At 61.7% G+C, this 22,086-nt stretch overlaps 5 protein-coding genes across 6 annotated transcripts in view; 2 read left to right on the forward strand and 3 right to left on the reverse strand.

Moving 5' to 3' along the window:
- CHLRE_14g613950v5 (uncharacterized protein) overlaps positions 1–6,514 on the reverse strand; it is a 12,804-nt gene extending 6,290 nt beyond the window's left edge. For both annotated transcript variants that reach the window (XM_043070052.1, XM_043070051.1), the window contains exons 1-14: positions 5,729–6,514; positions 5,114–5,295; positions 4,715–4,783; positions 4,328–4,372; positions 3,902–4,033; positions 3,610–3,636; positions 3,365–3,445; positions 2,875–3,066; positions 2,540–2,685; positions 1,935–2,056; positions 1,478–1,639; positions 1,086–1,296; positions 702–919; positions 77–309 (exon numbers count right to left, since the gene is read on the reverse strand). In XM_043070052.1, the coding sequence (XP_042916724.1) occupies positions 77–309; positions 702–919; positions 1,086–1,296; positions 1,478–1,639; positions 1,935–2,056; positions 2,540–2,685; positions 2,875–3,066; positions 3,365–3,445; positions 3,610–3,636; positions 3,902–4,033; positions 4,328–4,372; positions 4,715–4,783; positions 5,114–5,295; positions 5,729–5,819 (1,911 nt within the window). In that variant the 5' untranslated portion in view covers positions 5,820–6,514. The remainder of the gene's footprint in view (positions 1–76; positions 310–701; positions 920–1,085; positions 1,297–1,477; positions 1,640–1,934; positions 2,057–2,539; positions 2,686–2,874; positions 3,067–3,364; positions 3,446–3,609; positions 3,637–3,901; positions 4,034–4,327; positions 4,373–4,714; positions 4,784–5,113; positions 5,296–5,728) is intronic.
- Positions 6,515–6,674: 160 nt separating this feature from the next.
- CHLRE_14g614000v5 (uncharacterized protein) lies at positions 6,675–9,836 on the forward strand. The gene is made up of 6 exons (XM_001698941.2): positions 6,675–6,902; positions 7,065–7,163; positions 7,337–7,575; positions 7,895–7,950; positions 8,205–8,325; positions 8,573–9,836. The coding sequence occupies exons 1-6, from the start codon at positions 6,761–6,763 to the stop codon at positions 8,648–8,650; spliced, it is 735 nt and encodes a 244-aa protein (XP_001698993.1). The 5' UTR covers positions 6,675–6,760; the 3' UTR covers positions 8,651–9,836.
- Positions 9,837–9,838: 2 nt separating this feature from the next.
- CHLRE_14g614050v5 (uncharacterized protein) lies at positions 9,839–15,844 on the reverse strand. The gene is made up of 15 exons (XM_043070053.1): positions 15,658–15,844; positions 15,414–15,593; positions 15,226–15,327; positions 14,999–15,103; positions 14,569–14,691; positions 14,181–14,273; positions 13,695–13,868; positions 13,157–13,312; positions 12,849–12,890; positions 12,498–12,614; positions 11,963–12,121; positions 11,457–11,609; positions 10,469–11,211; positions 10,043–10,274; positions 9,839–9,886 (listed from the first exon to the last, which is right to left on the reverse strand). The coding sequence occupies exons 1-15, from the start codon at positions 15,682–15,684 to the stop codon at positions 9,875–9,877; spliced, it is 2,418 nt and encodes an 805-aa protein (XP_042916726.1). The 5' UTR covers positions 15,685–15,844; the 3' UTR covers positions 9,839–9,874.
- A 760-nt stretch (positions 15,845–16,604) lies between these two features.
- On the forward strand, positions 16,605–17,466 carry CHLRE_14g614076v5 (uncharacterized protein). Its single transcript, XM_043070054.1, has 3 exons — positions 16,605–16,764; positions 16,890–17,084; positions 17,273–17,466. The coding sequence occupies exons 2-3, from the start codon at positions 16,955–16,957 to the stop codon at positions 17,350–17,352; spliced, it is 210 nt and encodes a 69-aa protein (XP_042916727.1). The 5' UTR covers positions 16,605–16,764; positions 16,890–16,954; the 3' UTR covers positions 17,353–17,466.
- A 12-nt stretch (positions 17,467–17,478) lies between these two features.
- CHLRE_14g614100v5 (uncharacterized protein) lies at positions 17,479–21,654 on the reverse strand. Its single transcript, XM_043070055.1, has 11 exons — positions 21,238–21,654; positions 20,903–21,159; positions 20,474–20,527; positions 19,994–20,110; positions 19,696–19,787; positions 19,318–19,372; positions 19,019–19,105; positions 18,706–18,761; positions 18,391–18,487; positions 18,106–18,186; positions 17,479–17,940 (listed from the first exon to the last, which is right to left on the reverse strand). Exons 1-11 carry the CDS (start codon positions 21,482–21,484, stop codon positions 17,809–17,811), a joined length of 1,275 nt encoding a protein of 424 aa, XP_042916728.1. The 5' UTR covers positions 21,485–21,654; the 3' UTR covers positions 17,479–17,808.
- Between the last annotated feature and the right edge of the window lie 432 nt (positions 21,655–22,086).

Genomic DNA, 22,086 nt, shown 5'->3' on the forward strand with positions numbered 1-22,086 from the left:
ACTTCACTCCCCTCCACCTCTCCCCCCTCCCCGTCTCTCCTTCTCCCCCCACCTCCCCACACACGCCCGCGCTCACCAGCAGGCAGAACAGCTGGCCCTGTTCGATTGAGAACCAGGAGCCCTTGATGGCCCAGAAGTCATCGGTCTTCTCGCAGCTGCAGCAGTCGCAGCAGGAGCAGCACTTGAGAGTGGAGCCGCAGCAGCCGCTGCTGCCCTTGTACAGCTTGGTCAGGCCGTACACCTCCACAGCGTTGGGCCGCGCGCCGCCGGTGCCCACCGACTGGAGGGCCATGGCGCCCGAGCCCGCGCCTGTGAGCATGTGGGCGGGCGTATGTGTTTGGGTGTGTGTTTGGATGGGGGGTTGCATTCATAATTGGCTGAGAAGTCAAGGCGTAGCTAGGAACAGCAGTAAAACAGGCGCGTTGGGGGAGCGGATTGGGTTGGTTTGTAGGAGGCTTGAAGGAGCTTTGGAGGAGGTTTGGAGGAGGGGAAATGATGACACCAGCAAGGGAATCGGAGGGCGTCTGGGGATTGGTCAGCCGTGCCCTTTGCCCTGCTATCATACGGTAGTGAAGCAAACCAGTGACATGATTCTAGATTCTTGGCGCACACGCACATACACCCCACCCCTAACACACTGCACCTTCAGAACCCTCCCCCCCGACTTGATCTAAAATTGGTATGTACAACGCCCCGCCCACCCGTGCGGTGCTGCAGCAGCGCCTGGATCTTGTCCTCCTCCGCCTTGACGTCCTCATCCAGCTGCCCGGGTGGGATGGGCGGCGGCAGGCGGGCCGAGCCGAAGCCGCGGCCGCCGCCGGCCTGCTGCTGCAGGCTCCTCTCCACAGCCTTGAGGCTGTTGTGCTTGCGGCCCCAGGACGCGAACCAGTAGCCGGGGTCCAGGAAGTAGTAGAAGGGCCTGGCGAGGGGGGGATTACAGTTTATAATTAAGTAGAAAATGAAGGCACAGCCAGGAACATAAATAAAGGAGAGAGGGAAGGAGGGGGCTCTTCGCAGCCTTCCAGATAAGCAAGCAGAAACGCAGAGACTCGAAGTTGCATGGCAAAGTCCTCCCGCTCGCTCACTTGCTGACGCCGAACTCGTTGGGCACGATGTTGTCAAAGTAGACGGCCAGAACGAAGTAGCCGAGCCACAGCGCGATGAAGATGCCGTAGATGGTGTTGAGGCTCATCACGCACTCGTAGCTGCGGTACTCCTGCCGCGGGTTGTACGGCGGCTGGTCGTCGGGGTTGGCGATGTTCTGGCAGTAGCGCGAGCGGTCCGTCCAATCCAGGCCTGTGTGTGTGCGTGTGTTTGTCGTGTGGGTGTTTGGAGCACGTTGCGTTAGAAGAGCACACGGTGGACACGTGCTGCGTGCGTGCGCGTCTGTCACTGTCAGCGAGCGCAAGGGCAGATCGATGTGTGCGAACGCCACACCAGTACGACACCACAACGAAGTCGCCTCGCACCCGCTCACCCGGGTTGGTGCCCACGGTGGCTGCGCCCAGGTCCTGGAACCCCTTGGCCAGCAGGTCCCAGGGCAGCAGCGAGAAGATGATGGTGACGGCGCTGCCGGCGGTCTTGTAGTAGTCGGGCGTGTAGGGCACGCCGAACAGCACCACCGTCTGCATGATCCAGCCTGGGGGGAGATTGGGAGCGGATGGTTGAGGAGGGGAGGGAGGAGGGCATGGGGTGAGCGGTGATGACTAAAACAGGCGGTGGTGTTAAAACGGCACAGCGGTTCACAGGCTCTATACCGGTGGTCCGCAGCGAGTCAATTCTCCTCCACACACACCCCTCCACTCCTTGCTCACTCCTCTGCGCACCCCACCACTCCTTGTTCACTCCTCACCGCACCCCACCTCCACTCCTGCTGTACCACCCAATCACTTTAGCCACTCCGCTCCCTTCACCCCGTCACTCCCGCCACTCACCCACGATGAAGATGGTGAAGCCCAGGTACACGGCCACCTGGGTGCGGCGGATGAAGGCGGCCAGCAGCAGAGCCAGCGAGGACATGGCCAGCTGGAACAGGAAGAACAGGAAGAACAGCAGGCTGCACGAGGGGGGGAGGGGGAGGGAGGGGGGCAGGGGGGAGGGGGGGTACACTCAGGACATTCAATAAGAAGTGGAGGCGTAGTCAGGAACAGCAGCGGGACGAGGGGTTGCAAGCTCAAGACATTGGGAGCAGAAAGAAGGCAGGCAGGGGGAGGGGAGGGAGGAGAGAGCGCTGCGTAGGTAGAGCAGTGGAGAGGAGAGGGGGAGGGAGCAGGGAGGGAGCAGGGAGGGCTGGGCGGCGGGTATGTGGGTGGGTGAGGCAGGCGCTTTACATTGCCGCGCACTCGCGCACCTTATCCCGGCAACCGTGCCCGCTGCGTGCCCAGTGCCCGCTGCATGCCCAGTGCCGTTTGACATGTGCCGTGTGCCACGTACCACCCTCTCCGCCCCCTCATCCCTTTCAGCCCCCTCAGCCCCCAGCCCACCCCGCGCCTTCGACCCCCACCCTCAGCCCACACCCCACACCCCATCACGGTCTCACCCGTAGTTGTTGTGCAGGAATAGGTCGAACTGCAGGATGAGTCCGTAGATGCAGATGGAGTTGGCCACCACGAAGGCCAGCGTCACTTCCCACAGCCCCCAGCTGCTCCAGTAGGCGGTGTCGGACATGCCCATGGTGCGGAGGGCCTGCGGGGGAGGCGGGGGTGTGGGGTTGAGGTTGGGGTTGGGTTGGGTTGGGTGGGGCGCGATTGGGGTTGTGTTGCGTGAGGGTGGAAACTTGTAGCGGGGAGGTGGACGCATGGTTCACACACGCACACGCACACGCACACGCACACGCACACGCACACGCACACACACACACACACACAGACACACCTGCTTGAGCCCCAGCTCCTTCTCCGCCACCACGGTGCTGATCTGGATGACGAAGCTGAACATGCAGGCCGCGAACACGAAGGGGCCCAGCACCTGACCCAGCACCGACACCGTCGCGATGGTGGGATGCGCAAACTCCTTGAGCGACGTCTCCAGGTTGAGCGCCGCGGCCAGGCCGGTGGCGTTGGAGACCTGTGCAGGGAGCGGGAGGGGCGCGCGGCGGGGCCCGGGGGAGGGCGCGAGGGAGGAGGAGTTGCAGCGACAGGGTTTGGTGGAATGACGGGGTGAAACGCGGCTTGTCATGAGGGTGTGAACAAGGTTGGGAGTTGAGCGGGAAGGCATTCTGATGACACTACAAAAACATTGGGCTGGCTCGGTTTGCGGCTTTGGATGAGAAGACAGAGCTAATTTGTGTGCTGCTCGCAGGCAAGGCCGTTGTGCTTCAGCGACTGCAGCAGCTGCTGCTACTGCCGTTACGGCGGCGCCTTACCCCGCTGTTGGCAATCTGGTAGCGCGCGATCTCGCGGTGCACCGCCGACTGCAGCGGCAGCTGCACGAACGTGTTGGGGTTCTGCGGGGGTGGGGGGTGACGGTCCAGGAAAGACGGGAAAAGTGGTTAGACGAAGTGCGAGGGGACAGGCAGAAGCGCCGGGCGGCACGGGGAAAGGCACGTGGCAAGCAGTGTGAAACGGCAGGCAACCGACCACAACGCCCCAACACCCGATGTGCCCGCACCTGGAAGGTGCCCTTGAAGTACTTGGTCTGTGGCCGCATGGGGACAGGACAGGAGAGGACAAGGAGGGTTCAGACTCTTGCGCATATGGACACAGTCATATGAACAAGTGACGTGCAGCGGCATAACCACAGGCGCTGCTCACGCTCACCCACTTCATCTAGCAAACTCCTAACCCACCCCGGTGCCCCCTCCCTTAATCCATCACTCCGTTCTCCATGAACGGCTAGCCCCCAAATCGCCCATAGTGTTCGGTTGACTCTAGGCTGGTATCTCCACACACACCCTCCGCACCGTGGTGTTGGTCTGCAAGATGAAACCCTCCAGTGTACTGCCTGTGAACTCAAAGTGTACGGCGCTGATGACGGTGTCGGGGTTGTCGTACAGGTAGGTCTGGATGGCGGTGCGGTTGGGGAAGCCCTGGACCTGTGGGGTGTGGATGTGGGTGCGTGTGCGGCAGGAGGGAGCAACGGGTGAGAGAGCGAAACATACCGTGGTGAACATGATTGTGCAGTGCTAGGAGGTGGAGCTTGGAGGTGGATCTGCAAGTTGTGCAGTGCTCGGAGGTGGTGTTTTAGGGTTGAGTTCCACGGAAAGTCCCACGGGTCCAAATCCAGTACAGCGCACCACCAGGCACCACCAGGCAGCCAAGCAGCCAGGGCGCCAGGCAAGCACTACACGAGCACAGACCACCACTCGCCGACCCACGCCGCAACGTACCGTGATGGCCACCGGGTTGTTTTTCTTAACGTTGGACATGATGGCCTGTTCAGGGGTGAGAGAGAGAGAGAGAGGGAGGGTCAGGGGTGTGTGGTGTGAGGTGAGGTCTGGTGAGGGGCGTGGTCTGGGGCCCTGCTGGAGCACCAGACCACCATTTGCTTGCATACATGCCAAGCATTGCACCTTTGTGAACGAGCCCCGTGTGCGCCATCTTCCTTTCCAAGTGCGCTCACAACTCAACTCCTCCGCCCTGCCGCGCACAAGCCGCGCCTTCCTCCACGCCCAACGGCTCCTCCACCCCTCACAAAATCGGTGCCGGTACTCCCGAGAAGCAGAACGCGCTGCATCACAGCCCCCCCCCCACACACACGCGACACCACGACTCACGTCGATCATGGGGTTGGGCGAGGGCTGATACAGCACCTCTATGCACGCCCGGTTGCCGATGAAGATGTCCTGTGGGTAATGGGGACACCGTCACTCAGCAGCACACCAGCAAAGACAGAGCTGACAGACACGCAAACAAGCACAATGTGCACCTTTGTCTCGGCATGTCTGACCGTTCTGTTCTTCGGAGTGTGTGTGTCGGCCGCTTCTGGGGGCCGCTAGCGGGACCCCAGCCCAAACGAGCCCGAGCAGCTGGCCTACCGAAACCCGTGCGTTGGGCCAAAAAAACCTTCGCGCGGGTCCCTTCCTCAGTTACACCACTCTCTCCCATCCACCGCCTTGAAGCTACCCACCCACATCCCCGTTATCCCGTCATTCCGGACGCGGCCCAGCTCGCACCTCCGTGCATTTCGGAATCCCGCCAATGGGTGATGCCGTGGGGTTCGGCACGTTCTGAAAGTCGGTGTTGTTGCTGTCATTCGCTTGCAGGGCGCGGTCAATTAGCAGCGCCAGAAGCAGGAAGAGGAAGGGCGCGATGATGCGCAGTGCCGTGGCACGTCGGTTGCGCCACGCAACCAAGGCTGTAGGGGCGGGCGGGGTGGAACGCATTGGAAGAGGGAAAGAAGGGAAGCCTAAGGAAGCCAGGAGCGCTAGGCAGGAGCCGCAGGCGAGTGGCGTGTGTTATCGGGTTGTCAGGCGAGGTGGTGTTCTTTCTGATGCAATTGGGCTGTGCGGCTGGGTGTGGCTTGGCGGCCCAGCAGTCGCTTTTGGCGGGTGGTCTTTGGGTGTTGCGGTGACTGCCTGGGGCCACACGCCTCGCACACCCGTAGACGGACACGGCGTCAACTATGTAGAACTGAACCAACGGGCAGTAGTCACGCGCCCTGAGTGTGGTTCGCCATACCCACAGCATGCTGCTAGAGCGCTGCGGTGGCCTCGCAAGGCCTTACTGGACGGCCTCACTCTGATGTGCAATTTTCCTCTTACAACGACGCCCACCCAAGGCGCGCTTACCATTCTTCTTGTACAGCACAATAAATTGCTGTACAGGCCTGAATCGAAAGAGGAAGTCCAAGACCGGGTCGAAGCAAGAAAGTCGAGCCATTTGCTCCACTCCACCAACGCGCCGCTTGCACGCCCTAAGGCCAAACTTGTTGCCAAAGTTCGGGTAACACTATACTACACGACGTTAAGCTCGATGAAAGATTCCATAGGTCTGCTGGTTCTTACGCGATGTTTGCGAGGGTCGCGAGTTCTACTCGGTTTATCGATACCTAATAATGTATATATCGAATGCTATTGATAGAGCCGCAGGTGGCACCGTTGGAAGGTGGGTGGCCAAACGGGTGCAGGTTGACGCCACCAACAATCCGGGCAGGGGAAGCTTCCTCTTCGCCTTGCTCCTCGCGGCACCCGCGCACGTCCTCACCCCTTCCCCGCCAGGGGTTGTTCGTCCCCGCACTGACATTCACGCCTCCATGACTTATGTGCATGCTCAACAGCCATCCGCCACGAGACCTCGGCGCACCGCCGAGAGGCGTGTCACAGCTCCCCACGACGGGCCGAGCCAGGCCGAGCTTAAATTGAAGAAACCGCCCCTACGTCTCAAGCCAACGCCCCTCTGCTCAGTATGGCAACAAGGCTCCAATCATTCTGCGCAAGTCCTTGCCTTATATCATCCATCATGCAGCCGAATAAACAACGCGCTGTTCGGAGGGGAAGACGGTGCGGAATGCAGGTTTCTGCGGTTGTAACAGGGAATAGTAAGACGCGGCATATCCTGATAGTTCTGGTTCAAAGTTTAGGCTGAAGACTGTGGAAGGGGGGAGGGGTAAGGGCTTCGGGCCTCGGGGGTGCGGGCGTGTGCGGGCGATGGTGCCACCAATGTCATGCGTGACGCAATCCGGCACAGTTCCTTAATTTATCGCGTTGGTGTGCCTTAATGGACAATTAAGAAACTGTGAATACGCCTACTTACGCATCAGCTCGAGCTCGCCTGCAAAGCTGGGCCAAACCCTCCTATTTGGCAACCTCGTGCGCGTCAAAATGCATAGCAGCCTTCTATCTCGCCGCGTCTGCCCATCTTCGATCCCATCTAGGCAAAGCACTCTTTCTGTGCCAGCGCTAAAAGCAACATCTGCGCGGCGATGGAGCGTGCGGGCGCGCGCTGAGCCAGAGGAGAAGCCCGGTGAGTCAAAACTGGCCCGATGCGCAGCATAAATGCCGCGGCGGTGCGCTAGCTCTGGCAGTTCTCCCGCGCGTTCGCGCACTCGGTGACGTCCTACCGTGTCACTCTGTGTCACCCTGCACGCGCGGCTCGGCGCCGGCCTTGCCCTCTCTGCTCTTGCAGACGGCAGCTTCGAGTCGCTGTTTTCCAAGGAGCTGGCTCGGAGAGGCCTCAACTCCATGGACGAGCCCGGCAAGCCGGGGGAGAGCGCTGGCAGCACAGGTTGGTGTACGTGTGCGTGGCGTGAACAAGCGCGTGACGCAGGCTCGGCGGCTCCCAGGGTATGATACGTTGACGGATTGACGGCTTCAGTACACCAGTGCACCTTTACACCTGTCCTTAAGACGGGTAGCAGTCAAACCATCAGCGCTCTGTGCTGGGTTCTGCTTCCACAGGCGCGCCCTCAACCTCGGCGAGCAGCACCACCCCCGGCAGCAGCACCAGCAACACGGGCGGCCCCGCCGCGGGTCCCGCGCAGGGCACGAACCCCTTCGCCAGCAGCAGCACCACCACCACGCGCACGCGTGCTCGCGCGCCGCCGCCGCCCATGGCGGGCGCGGGCGCGGGCGCGGGGGCTGCGGGTGGCGACGACCAGCGGCAGCGGTCCATGGACATGGTGACCGAGGGGCTTGAGGTGAGGAAGGGTGTGTAAAGTTGGGAAGGGCACCGTTGCACACGTGACTGCGTACACACACACACGCACACACACATACATACATACTGCATCGCATACACTGTCCTACGCGTAATGTTTTCCTTGTGCTCTTTAACACATACATACACACACGTGTCCTACAGAGCATAGCTCACCTTGCGGCACAGCAAGGATCTGTGTCTGGGAACAACCTGCCAAGCTCAGCGCGCTTGCCTAGCGTGTGGGTACAACCGATCCGCTGTCTCATCCTACCCAACCACTCATCTGCCCACGCACCTCCTCGGTCCCGCCCCCGCAGGGCCTCCCTGGGCGCGCCAAGCTGCTGCTACAGCTGGGCGGAAGCGTGTTTCTGGGGTGAGCCGTGTGACTGGCAGTAGCCACTTTGGGGCGCCTACTAGCCACCCTAGGGTATCCGCCCGTGTGGAGAATTGTAAATTTGCGGTAGTGCACTGACCTTGTGCTTGGCAGCTCCGTAAGGATGCCGGCACCGCAGTATTACGGTTTGGTAGTTCTCGTTGCTACCGTACTTGATGAGCCTATATTTCGGTTGCAACTGCTAAGTACTTGCCGGCTCCCATGTCACCCTCCCGCCCACGCCGCTTCCGCAGCTTCCTGCCCTTCATGCTGGCGTTCTCGCTCCTGTTCACTGGCGTGTTCTTCGTGTTTGGCGACAACTTCCTGCACGGCGGCCGCCCCGCCGTCTCGCCGCCGCGCTATATCGACCCCGAGGTGGGGGCTGTAGGGGCGTGGAGCCGCTGGAGCTTAGGCGGGTTTGCTTAGGGCTACTAGGCGTAGTTAAAATGCGGGAGGGCATCACATTCCGGCATAGCAAGGAAATTGGTCTAACACTATCGGCGCGTGCGCCACAACAGGACTGCATCACCTCAGTAGTCAGTACCAAATCCTGCTTCGTGTGGGCCACCCGCCCATTCCCTGGCATCCACCAAAGCGTGTTTTCGACGTTCCACGTGTGCAGGCGCTGCTGAGCGAGCCCACGGTGGACCCCTACGTCCCCTATAACTCCAACCCCTACACCGCGCCTGAGCTCAAGTAAGGTGGAGCTACGGGCAGGCGGTTGGCCGGGGGCACTGGCGGCAGGGCTGTTTAAGGCAACATGAACGAGGCCAAACGGCGGCTTACGGTTGACATGTGACGTGTGCACGTGTGCTTGGGTTGGGCCGCATTTTGCACGCATGTTGCACACGCGACTGCAGGTGAAACAGGAAAGAGGGACAGAGATTGTGATTGGCCCATGTTGTCGATTGATTGGCCATTTGGCCACTGTTTAAGGTTTGTGCAGGGTAGTCATCAACACTAGCACGGTATCGTGCCGCGCGGTAAAGCGAGTGTTGATAAGTGCTGACGCTTATGAGGGATGCCGACTGGCCTTCGTACCAAGCAATCCCTGCATCGTACAGTACCGGTATGATTGCTTGGGGCCGTGATTTTCTTTGCGACCAAAAGTGTACGATGATCTGCATTACAACATTACGGCCTCGCAAAGAGGATACAAGTTTTGTGCACCAACTCACATCAAACTGTGTGCAGGCTCAGAGCATCTTTCTAGTGATTGAAGAAGACCCCGTTTGTGGAGGAGTGTAACTCACGGCTCAGGCATTCCTTGTGCCCTACGCCTGCAGCACAACGCACCACCTCTTCTCCTAGCAGCCCCATCTACGCTCCCCGCGTCCGGTGCTACGGCTACGTGCCCCAAGCGCACACGCAAGCTAGTCTGGCCTGCTGCGGGCACACCTGCTATAGCAAACACCGTCAGTTTCAAACAAGCAGCATATTTCTTCTGATCTGGTCCGGACCTGCACAGCGCGCTTGCTGTTATCGGCCTCGGCAACCACGTTGGTCGCGCTGGCGACACGGCACCCTGCGGCAGCCCTCGCCAGCTGGTTCTTGCACGCACGCGCGCCCACACGCGCCGCTTTTCCCTCGGGATCCCCACACCTGGTCACGTCCAAGATGACTTCTCATCTGAATTGCAGTGCTCACAGCCTACCAGCAATCAGCATTGCTTCCTACAGTGCTAACAGAACGCCACTTTGTCCAAGCACCCAAGCATCGTACATCATTGCCCACTTTAAACACCCAGTGCTACCCCTCAAGTCGTTAGAGGCGCAGGCGCGGGATGCGCGACTGCTTGGAGGCGCTGGGGCTGACCAGTGCCGAGGCCGCGCCCGCGGGCAGGATGCTGGCCGCGGCCTGTGAAACACAAAAGCCCAGGACACGTGTTCGCGCGGGATACAGTTAGATATGGCTTGACGGAATGTCAGATGCAGATCTGACGCGCAGCAAATCAACAGGCGCCGCCGCTGGGTGGGCACTGCTTTCGATGATGCATGCAGTCGTTCCATCGAGAGGACAATGTGCCGTGCTTCCTGCCTGGTGCTCCGCATCCCTGCTTCAAGTCCCGCCCGCGTGGTGCCTGTTTGCCTACCTGCGTCGGTGACTTGAGCGAGAGTGGCGACTTCGCGGCTGCCGCCGCCGACGCGCCTGGCCCCGAGCGCGCCGTGCTCTTGGGCGTGTCGCACTTGGCCCGCACCACGTCATCCGCGCCGTCGTCCTCGTCAGCAGCACCCGCGCCGCCGGGCATGGAGAAGGTCAGCTTGGCGGCGGGGCCGCGGGCGGGGCTGACGGGGCCGGGTGTGGGCTTGGAGGTGGGCGTGGCCCTGCGCAAGCACCACCACACCGTCTCAATGACTACGTAGCCCAGTTGAACCACTTTGGGCACAAGCTACTAGGCAAGCACAAGGAAGAGCAAGCTCCGGGCAGGCCCTGGTCAACACAAACACATACAGCCATGTTGCTGTGCCCCGGCAGGCGTTACGGTAGTACGGTAGCAGCCCACCATGGCACCACTCACTTGGCGGCATCCCCGTCGCCCAGGTACCGCCGGAACAGGTCCTGCGCCGAGTTCTTCACCGCACTGCCGTTGACGCCCACGATCGCATGGCTGCCCCCCGTGGTCGGCGGCGCTATCGCCGCCCCCGCGGCCCCCGGAGCCGCCTTGCCGCCGGTGGCGGCCTTGCCACCCGTGCGCATGGGCGATACGCCGGCCATGCCGTGGCCCGGCAGCCGCTGCGGCGGCGTCATGGCTGGCGGCGGCATTAACAACGAGGCCGCAGACATGCTGGCACTGCTGGACTCGGGGGCCAACGCGCCGCCGGCGCTGCCGCTGTGCGCCGCTGCCGCGGCCCGCAGGCTGCCAAACGCGAAGTCGCCGCTGCGAGCCATGGCGCCGCCCTTGCCGCCGGTGCCCGGCGCCGCACCGGCACGGTGGTACACGCCGCCGTCGCGGGAGCTGGCGGGCGCAGCGGCCATGGACATGCGGCGGTAGGCGGCGGCGCCGTCACCCACGCCGCGCGGCGTCAGCATGGGCCGGCCGTCATGGTGGGAGGCGGAGGCGGTGGAGAAGGACGAGGACTGGGAGATGGTGGGGCGCGGCGCGCCGGCGCCGCCCATGGAGGGGCGACCGGCGGCGGTGCCGGGGCGGCCGGCGGGGGGCTTGGAGGCAGCGGGGCCGGTGGCGGCGCCGGCCTTGGGCTTGGGCTGCTTCTCCAGCGCCATCTGTTCCAGCTCGATCTCCACCGTCTTAAGCACCGTGTCCTGTTTGATGACGCCGGGTGGTGGCGATACGAAGGTGGCATGTTCACCCGCTGCGCCTCCCTCTCCGTTTCAGCATCCAGGCTACCCATTTCACTGCCTATGCCACTTCACTCGTCAACCCCAGTCCCTTCCCGCAAGCCTTTAACAAGGCCGGCACGTTCCTCGGGTTCATCTACACGCACGCCCACACATCCCCTGACCCAACCCCAAGACCCCCACGCTGCAGCCTCCCCGTCTCCTCTCACCTGCAGCACCTGCTCGTCGTACAGGAAGGGGCCGCCCTCCTCCGCCTCCCACTCCGCCAGCGCCGCCTGCAGCCCCTCCATCATGCCGCCCAGCCGCTCGCGCAGCTTGCCGGCCTTGATGGCGCGCTGCATATTGCGGGAGGCGTCGCGGCCCTGCGCCCCACAAAACCACCATGCAATGGCGCTCACAGTCAGACGAGGCAAAAATCTCATCACGTGCGGAACACAACGTGCCTTGCCTCCTGCCCCACCCCCTTCCTCTCTCTCTTCAGTCCTGCGCTGGCCGCTGCAGAGCTACTCCGTTCCTTGCCTTCCCCTCAACCTCCCTCCGCGCTGGGAGCCATTCCTGCGCCCGCTGCCCCGCCCCCCGTCGGGCAACAGTTCCTTGACTCTTGGGACCTACTTCATCGGGTTCAGGCACATACCCCCCCCCATGCGCCCCGCTACTTTAGCTTGGTTCGTTTTAGTTTGGGCTTGTATTGACGAATTCCCCCCCGCCTCCTCACCTTGTAGCGGTTTTCGTCCTGGTTGTAGGCTCGCAGCCAGGCGCTGTCCGCCGCCGCCGCCAGCAGGTCCGCCACCTGCGCCAGGACGGGCGCCCGCCGCGCCGCCAGTGCCTGCACCTCCGCCACCAGCCGCACCAGCTTGGTCAGCACCTGCGTCATCTGCGGGTCGCCCGGGTCCAGTGGGGAGTGGGGGGTGGGGGTGTAAACACCAGCCCAAACTAAACGAAACCAAATCAGCGGAGCACAGGCAGAGACGTTAGTTGCAAGCGATCATACTATGGGAGGGGGCCGAGGCGTCGTGAACCAACAGAGCGAGCGGCGATTAATGTCGCCGCCCGAGGGTGGAAGGTGAGAGAGTGCCGCCAAGTCGTGGAGGGCGCAACCAGCCCTTAGGGCTTGCGCGATGCACACCACCCACTGCACCCCACCCCATCAGCACCGCACCGGCCTGCCACCCCCCCCCTCACGGGTATTATCCTTCTTGATGCTGAACACGACGACCCCCGCTTCCGCCCCCACCTGCCCCCGCCCGCACCTGCCCCGGCCTGTCCAGCTCTGCCAGCAGCGGCCCGGTGTGCGGCGGGCTGATGCGGCTGCCGATGCACAGCTGCTCCAGCTCGCGCGCCTTGGCCAGCGCCATGTCGCGCATGGCCTGTGTGTGGGGGCGCATGCGAGATGGATTGTTGAGGCGGATTGTTGTTGATGGCGAAGTGGCTGACATGTGCTAGTGGCTGTCTGGAGCAATGTTGTTGATTGCGAAGTTGCTGACATGCGTTGATGTAGGCTGGGTGGAATACTGGCGTGAGGCGAGACGCAGGAGAGGTCCAGGCGATTCCACGTCGTAACCCAAGGGCAAGCTATGCGCTCAAGCAGTGTGAGGCCGCACCTGCGCCTTGCAGCCCTCCAGGCGGTTGACCTCGGCCATGCACTGCAGTGGTGATGTGTGTGTGTGTGGGGGGGGGGGGGGCAGGGGCACGTTGGGGCAGGAGACGCGATGGAGGAGCATGCAATACGTCACATGTCATTGCAAACGCATCCCCAGTGCTCCGTTAGTTTGGTTTAGTTTGGGCTGGTATTCACAACCCCCCATCACACACGCACTGTGTCTTTGCTTTCTGTTTTCCGTGTGCTGTTTAACACCCACCCACACCCCCACCGACACCCCCACATGCACTCCCACACGCGCGCACACACCTTGTCCAGGGTGCGCTTGTGCAGGCGCTGCGGCCGGTCGCCGCCGAGCAGCTTGTGCACCATGCCGCGCTCCGGCGCGTCCTCGGCGATGTCCAGCGCCGCCCACAGCCCGCCCAGCATCTCCAGCAGGTCGCGCGACTGCGCCTCGCGCTCCACCTGGGGGCGGCGGCGGCGGGGAGTGGGGAGTGGCGGCGGCGTTGGGAGTGGCGGCGGCGGTGGGGGTTACATTCATAGTTAGTTAAGGAAGTGGTGGTGGTGGAATGTATGGTTTGGCCGGAGATGGATGGAAGCGTGGGTTGCGTCAGTTGCATGTGGACGTGCGGATAAACGGCATCCATGGTTAGCGTTGGGGGCTCTGAAAGTCACTGTCCCGTCCGTGGCCAGTGACCCGCCTACGCTGGTCCGGTTCTCGTATTACCCACACAAATCCAGCCATCCACTACAGTACTCCACCCTCAACCCAAACGCCCGTCCCCCTCACCCACCCCCATCCACCCATCCCCCCACACCCACCCCACCCACACCCACACACCCACACCTTGAGTCGCTCCATCTCCCGTATCTTGCCCGCCAGCCGCTCGAAGCAGCCGTCGCCCAGGTCCAGCTCGGCGTCCGCCGCCGCCAGCGAGCTGCTGCCGGTCAGGCGGTACACGGCGCCCAGCAGCTCGGCGCTCTCCTTCTCGGCGCTCATGGCGCGAAGCGCCGGGTGCACCTGGGGGTGGGGGACCGGGGAGAGAGGAGGAGGTGGAGGGAATCCATGGGGATGGGGGGGCGAAGGGGTTTATTGTGCCCGAGCCCAACGAATAGGGGGGGGGGTATGTGTCCGGGCCCAATGAAATATGGGGGTTGCAGGTGTGAGTGTGTGGCGTGGTAGCAGGGCTGGAATAGCGTTGCGTGCCCTGGACGGGTGGACCCTGCACGGCCGCCTCCTGCCCGCCGCATGACTCTGAGCCAGCGTGTCAGTGGTCTACCACGTCCGATCAACCAGGATCACTGCGCCGGCAAGCTGCACGGCAGCTCTCACCTCCGCCGCTGCCGCCGCCGCGTCCTCGCCCAGCTCGCGGCAAATGGCTCGCAGCGCGTCCAGCTGCTCCTCCGCGCGCGACAGCCGCCGGCCCTGGTGGTGGTGGAGGGGGGGACGAGGACAACAGGTGGGGCGTTGTAAAACACCCCCAACTGCCCAAACTAAACCAACCCAAGCCAAAGTAGCAAAGGGGTTCACAAGTTGGTGACATGGAAGCGTGTGGTGGGGAGGCCCTGTTATGGACACATGATTCAGCCGCTGCAGCATACATCAGCCCGCGTGCACTAACCACTGGCATTAGCTCCTTCCCGATCCCCGACCAGCTCCCGCCTCCATCTCCTTCCCAACCCCAATCCGCCCCCGTCCCAACCCCAATCTCTCATCCCACCTTCTCCTCCTCGAGTTTATTGTTCTCCATGTTGAGATACTCGAGCGCGCCGCTGCTGATGTCCGCGTCCGTGGCCTCTGTGTGAGTCAGGCCCAGCTGCCGCTTCAGGCTGGTGTGCACCGCCTGGCACAAGAGAAGAAGGGGCGTGGGATGGTAGGAGTGATGCGTTGTGGAAGGCCTGCAACTTAATGTTGCGGTGTGCTGCAAATGGTGGAGCTTGCAGAGTGAGCAGTGGCAACGACGAACACGCCACTGCTGGCATGCTGAGCACTGTTCTGAGGCCACACTCCCCTATCCCAGCTGTTTGAGCGAAGGTTGTGCTCGACGCGCGTGCTCGCCCAACCCCCACTGCCTCGCCACTGATCAGCCAACAATAGCCCCCACAATAAATTCCCTCTCACCCATCGTATCCACAAGCCCCCTGCCTCACCATCAGAGCCTCATAGGCCTGCAGGCGCGCCACACGCCTGGTGCGCCAAAGCTGCAGTGTGGCTTTGAGGCTCTCCAGCGACCGCAGCAACGTGGCTTCGCCCGCCTGCATGCCCATACAGTCATCAGCGCATCAAGAGCGTCCTGGCATCATGCCCAGCTAAGTCTATTCAACTGGGGAAGAGGCCCGAGTCCGGGACGCCCCCCGCGCACCACCCTGTGCCTTACCTCGCCAGCCTCAACAGCCTCCGACGAGTCGCCCGAGTCCCCGCCGTCATCCAGCTCCGCCCGAATGCTGCTGATTTCTGCGGAGTACTGCTGGATTTGCAGCTGTAGCAGTATAAAAGAATGAGTGTCAGTGAGCCGTCAACGCATCGCATTCCCACGCTGGCAGTCGCAGCTTCATCGCGGCGCACCTTGATTTGGCTACGCTCATTATCGGCTGCTTCGACGCCTTTGCTCCAAGCAGCCAGGGCCTCCTCAGCGACGGTAAGAACCACCGCGCGCTGCTCCTCCGTAGACTTGCCAACCTGTCGCCAAATCGATCGGAGCTTCCCTATACACGCCCGCACTGTGGCTCCATAGGTGTCCAGCACCTGCAAGAATGATTTCGTGAGTCTTTGTCCACTGCGCACGGTAAATGCTAGCGCGAGTTGGTACCTGCTGCTCTTCGTCCTGAACCGACATGTCTGCAATATCACTAGTCAAGATACATGTCCAGGTGTGTACGTTTGAGGAAACGCCAGTGAAGTCAGAGGGTCTTTGCAGGTGAGGCTTTCCACAGCTTTGACCGCTGCTCGATCCAGCTGTGGGATCCAGCTGGTGAAATCCACTGCTTCTGTTGATTATAGCTTTCTTCCCTGCACATCACTATTGCCTAAGGGAGAGTAACTGCAGCAGCCTCCTCTGCCCGCCAACCTGAAGTCCTGTTTGGACATCTGACACGCACAACCCCATGGCCACTCTGATGGCCACTTATCGTCTGGCGCACTTCTCGTCTGGCTGCTCGGCCCGCGAAGCTAGAGGCGCGCCCCTGTCACGATATCACGCTCGTATCATCAGAGGAATTAGGGGCGGTGCAACCGATCCACCCGAGAGCCAGGGTTTGTGGGACTGCGTCGTGTCCACACACATTGTGGTTGTGCGCCGTCCGCAGGGACGATTGGCAGGGGACCCCGTCGAGTCCCGGCACCCCACCGCCACTCCCTTGCCGCTCAAATCCATTTACGCGTTCAGATGCTGCGCAGTAACCAAGCAATGCGTGTTCAGCTCTGGCCGGGGTTTGCACTCTGCAAAAATGCGCACTGTCGATGGTTCGCATACCTGTACCCTGTGCACTGACTGACAAGCACCGGCCCCTGGTGTCCTTTCTTGTCTGCAGCCTATTGCCGATCCCACCAGCACCATCTCCCACACACGCACCACTTACCGACGCACGCACGCCGGCGCCCGGGTAGCCCCCCACCCCACCCAACCGCAGTTCATAAACACGCGTCCATGTATACCGGCCACGCACACCAGCCATCACTCGGCAGCACCGGCTCCTGGATGCTCCGGCCCAGCCCACTGCCAGTGTAACAGCAGTGTAGCACAGGGGAGGTGGTCGGCGTTACAGGGCCTTTGAAGCAAGTAGCTGATGTACTGGGCCCGCGGAACAAGATATGCCCATCCCAGGCGCCGACTTGGACATGGAAGTTCGTCGCAAGTGGACATGCAGCGAGCCGTGGCCTGCAAGGAGAAGGCCAGGGCACGCACAGAGTGACAGAGGTGAGCCGTAAGATGGACTATTACCCGTTATATATGCATGTCCGTCCAAAACAACCACATTCCTTCATCTATGCCGTAAGCTCTACCAACTTACCCGTGGCTACCCTGGGCTACCTCGTGCGCAGAACACATCAGCAGCGGCGGGCGCCACCACGCGAAGCCCCTCCCCTGCGCGCCACCGCTGTCCGCCATGCGTGGTGGGCTGTCAGTAGATCCCCAGCCCAAGGCACTGGGCTGCCTCATCCTGCGTCAACGACGCGGCCTGCGCCTCATCCCACTGATCTCGCATCCATCTGATCTCACACCCATTCCCGCGCCAAGTGCGATGGGACAGGGGAATGAAGGGGCAGGTTGGCGTAGCCCCTTCCCCTGTGCAATGTATTCCCAGACGTCGAGGCATGAGCGCTCGGCAGGCTGATAATTTGCTGACACGCAATCCTCCCGCTATGGGCGCCCGACCAGGCGATACCAGACACCCATACACCGCATTCTGGTGTACGTGTACCAGAGGTGCTCCTGCCATTCCTGCTTCTGTTTGCCATCAACTTCACTCCGGATCTGGCCAGCATTGCGCAGGAGGTGTGCTAGTGTGATCTTCATCTTCTCCACAAGCTGGGCCTGGCAACGCGCCGACGCCAGCTCTGACGGCTGCACTAGTAACCAGCAGCGGACCAGCACGGGCGCGCCCCCAATCACTTGTGAGTTCAGCAGGCGTGGATCGAGGAATTACAAGAGCACCGACCCAGCCTCTCTCATTGGGTTCGGTTCCCGCCTTCTAGTTATCCCGAGCCTTGCCCACGCAGCTAAGCTCGCACGATGGCACAACGGCACCTCGTTGACGTGCTCCCATCAGTCTACATGCTACCGGCATCTCGTCCGCCTCGCCTTCACCCTTCTAACCCAACCACCCGTTCCGCCTCGTGCCTGCTGTCCCCCGAACCTCCTGTGCCACCTGTTGCGCCCATCTACTTCCTATTTTTTGCAGCCGACATGCGGCCACATGGCAACACGTCAAAGGCAGGTTATGCTCCAAAACACCGCCGGTTACTTGGTGTAAAGGAAATAGAAGCCCAGCACGAAGAATCCGGCCATCATGGACAGCGCGGAGGCGTAGTAGGGGTAGGCGCACACCAGGAAGCGCTCGTACTCATTGTGCTTGAAGGGGCGCACAGGCACCTGGGGGTGGGGGTGGAGGGGCAGGGAAGGGAGGGTGAGCGGCGTCGACAACTTGGGAGCTGCGCGCGCGCGTGTTTTGCGTCGGCGGGGCAGGCGCGCGCGCAGAGCGGCGACATACGCACATGCATAAAGCTCCGGAACGGATTCAATCCTCAAATCTCTCACCTGGTGCGTCAGCTTGATGTAGGAGTAGCCGCGGTGCGAGTAGTCGACGACGTACTTGAACACGCCGTACACGTCGGGCACCTGCGGTGTGGCGCGTCAGGGCGAGTTAAGAGTAGGTCAGGGTCGCAGGGCCGTCCGTGAACCAGCCGATCAACATCCTGCCTGCCCAGTTCGCACTCTCAGCACGCGTGGCCCCCTTCCCGGCGCTAATATCCTGACCGGCAATCCTTATCCACACATCCCACGCCGCAACGCATGTAGCCCCTCCCTCTTCCTCCCCCCCACCTTGAATCGCAGCGAGAAGGTACCGGCGCCGTCGTGCGCCAGCGGCTGGCGGACGTAGGGGTTGAGCATGATGAACTCCACCTGCACGTCGTCGGCCCTGTGGGGCGGGGCGTGGAGGTGGGCGAGGGGGGTGGCGGGAACGTGTTGGTAGGTGGTGGAGGCGCTGTGCCACTGTTGGTGTTGTGGCGTGTCGGTTGTGCACTGGTGGAAGGAATCGGCATGGTGGTTGTCATCCGTGCAAATATCATGTGTGTGTGTGTGTGTGTGTGTGTGTGTGTGTGTGTGTGTGTGTGTGTGTGTGTGTTTTCCACTCACTTGTAGGGCTTGGACTCGCCGCCCTCCACCTCCATCACATCAACGAGGAATTCCACCTGCAACACGAAACACGAGCCCGAGATGTGACGGCGTAACCAAAGCGAATCGGTGACGAGGTGACCCGACTCTGGTCAAGGATTTTGGACGCGGTGGTGGACACGTGGGTGTGGCGGGTCCCGCCGTCCACCCAACCCTCTGCGATTTCTCCCCTCCATACCTCCTGCCCGACGTCCACACTGCCCACACACCACACCTCCCCACGTCCTCCCCGCCTGCCCCATGCTGTGTGCTGCGTCACGCGCCACGCACTCACGTCGTCGTTGACGCGGTAGCCCCAGGGCTGGTCCTCGCTACCCAGCAGGTGGTGGCGCATGTTGGACGCCACCAGCACGCCGCGGTCCTGTGTGTTGAAACAAAAACGTGGGCTACGTGTGTGTTTGCATGGACGTAAAAGCGGCAAGAGGCAGGCGCGTTGTCACGAGAGCAAGGGCGGGGAAACGGATTGATGCCGTGTGATACGGTAACGTTCACGTTGGGGGTGCTGAGTTTAGGTTGGGCAGTCAAGTTGTTGCCCCCACCAGCTCCAACGCCCTCACAATGCCGGACCCGCACCTGGAAGGTCCAGCGCGTCAGGGTGTTGACAAAGTCCTTGTTGGCGGTGGCGGTGCTGCGGGGGCAGGCGGGTTGTGGGGGTTGAGGCGAAGTAGTTCGAAGACTGTGAGTAGAGCCATTTAAGAAATTCCTCAGGAGCGAGGCACTAATGCGCACGTGTTCTGAGTTGCATCCGCTTTCACGCAACCTTCCGCCACCGCGCGCCAACCTTCCAGCACTCGAGTTCGCTCCTGCTCATTCCCGCAAGCCTCACCACCGCCCACGTCACTTCCATGGCGCAAACTTTCTCCCCGCACCCTGCTCACCTCTTGCTTCCCATAAAACCCTAAACCTTGCTACTTAACCCAAATCTTGCTACTTATATCCTGTTGGCCTCACCTCTTGCCGCCCGCGGTCACGGTGGCCGCCAGGAAGCTGTTGGAGAACATCTCAACAGAGCCCGACACCACCATGCGCGCGTTGTTACGGGCCTGCGCGTTTTTTGTTTGTTATGTTTTAAAACAGAGCGAGGCATGGATGCATGGTCAGCACGCCATCCGTGTTGCGAGGTGGTGGGAACCCGCACTGTACCGTACGCTTCGCCCGCCCGCCCATCAACCTCCTGTCCCCCCCTCCTCCTGCTGTAGCCCCCCCCCTCCGCTCCTCCTCTTCCCCCCCTCCCGGCATGCGCTCCCACCTGCACGGCGGTAATGAGCGAGGCCGCGGCTCCCGCCATGAGCGAGGGCGGCTCCAGCATGGACTTCTTGGGGTCGTGGCTGTAGGCGGTGGCGGGGGCGGACAGCACCACCGTAGCCTAGAGGAGTGGGAGAGGAGGGGAAGAGGGTGGAAAGAGTTTGGGCAAGGGTAGGGGTTATTCCACCATCCCCAACAGGAAACCAGGGGTGCGAGGGCGGTACAACAGGCCCGGAATAGGTGTAGGGAGGATATGGGCTTGATGGCCGGGCCGATAGCATGCGCACGGGTGCCCCCGCTTGTGCTATAGCACCCGGCCCCAGCGCATTGTAAGTAGCCCCAGGCGCATCACAGGCGCGTCTGAGCAGCGCCAAAACCCATATCCACACCCAGCCCCAATCCTCGCTTTCTCCATCCTCCGCAGCCACTGGCATGTCCTAGCAGCCATGCAGCATCCACCTTCCTGTGTGCGCTGCCCACCCACCAGTTCTGAGTCGGGGCTGACCACCGCCGCAACACCGCGGAACAGGATGGGCTCCTGCAGCCATGCACCAGCAGCAAGGCACGCAGGGGAGATGTGAGCAAGGCGGCACAACATCTGGGACGTGACCGTCTGTGTGCAACCGGGGCATACGCACTGACATGCCCTGTCCATTTGCCGTTGGATGTCGCCTCGCCCCCAGCATGCCCCTCACAATCCCGAACAGCTACCAGGACACGAGTAACTCTGGGCTTAACCCAAGCGTATAGGATGACCGACTCCTGAGCACGGCAACCCGTTCCTCTTACCCCAGAACACGGGTGAAATTTCCGCCTCCGGCAAGCCCCTTTACCACCTGACGCCCCCAGATCGCTTTCCTGCAGTGTCCTGCCCCCATATCCCTCGCTCCTCGCGCTGCCCCTCGCGCCCCACCTTGTAAGGCCCCCCGACAATCACAGGAGCGTCAACCAGGTCGGACGCGGCAATGAGCGTGGGGTCCTCCTTGCCGTCGAGGGTGGCAGACTGGAAGTGGTCATACACCTTGGTGCCACGGTCGTCCAGGTCCACACCAAACTCGGCAGCCAGGCTGCGCATGGTTTCCGAAACGTCAGAGTTGACGCCCAGCAGCACATTGTGGCCAGAGTCCACAAAGTCGAGGATGGTCTGCTGGTCGATGCTGCCGCCGAAGCCTGTGCGCGTCCGCAAATTAATAGAACGCTTCCAACTATATGATGTGGCTGATCAGTTCAGTCAACGACATCGCGCACCTTCCGCTTTGGGCGCGAACAGAATGAGGTGATCGTAGAGCCAGGTCCCATACTCCCGGAGCTTCAGACCAGAGTCCTTGTACCCCTTGATGTCGACAGTGAACCCTGCTGCCGACAGGCCGTCAACAAAGCTAGTGAAGCGCTCGGCCGTGTTGGCATTTTGCAGAAGCATAAGCACGCTCTTTCCCGCTGCCGCATTGGACAGAATGGCAAGCAGAGCAAGCCCAAACAGTAGTGGTCGCGTCATTTTTGGTTGTAGTTGCGCGGACGTGCCCGCGCGAGACAACATTCCTCGTCGCGACCGGACACGCGTACGACAGCGGGACACGCAAGTTGGACAGTCTCTACGGGGTTTCCTCAGCACCCTGCAGGGTCTGCAGAACGGAAATGGTGTAGGAGATACAAAAATTAGATGACAGGACACTGGCGCGGGGGTCAGAGGAACCGTCTAATGACGCGGGTGTGGACGATGCACGGTGCCGGAAAGGGCGTCCATCATACTGTAATTCGACGTGTGCACTACGTTGAGCGTGTGCGGGGGCAGACACCCCGAGTGATCACTGCATCCGCGGGTGCTGGAAGAGTAGAAGTCCAGCACGAGGCGGGGCCTGCAGTAGGTCAGGGGTGATGTAGCAGGGTGGACAGGGTGCCTCCACAGGCTGCCTCCCTTCCTTGGTTTCGTGTCATGGGCAAGAAGGGCGAGAGGTAAACCAACCGCTTTCAGTAATAATGTGTTTCTGCTGACTGTATAATGATGAGCACGTGTAGCCACGGCACCGCAGCGCTAAGTTGCTACCCTGCGCATGAGCCCCACCTATCGCAGCTGGAACCGCCATTGGCCAGAGGCCA

The sequence above is a fragment of the Chlamydomonas reinhardtii genome, chromosome 14 (assembly GCF_000002595.2).
Source record: "Chlamydomonas reinhardtii strain CC-503 cw92 mt+ chromosome 14, whole genome shotgun sequence".
NCBI lineage: Eukaryota > Viridiplantae > Chlorophyta > Chlorophyceae > Chlamydomonadales > Chlamydomonadaceae > Chlamydomonas > Chlamydomonas reinhardtii.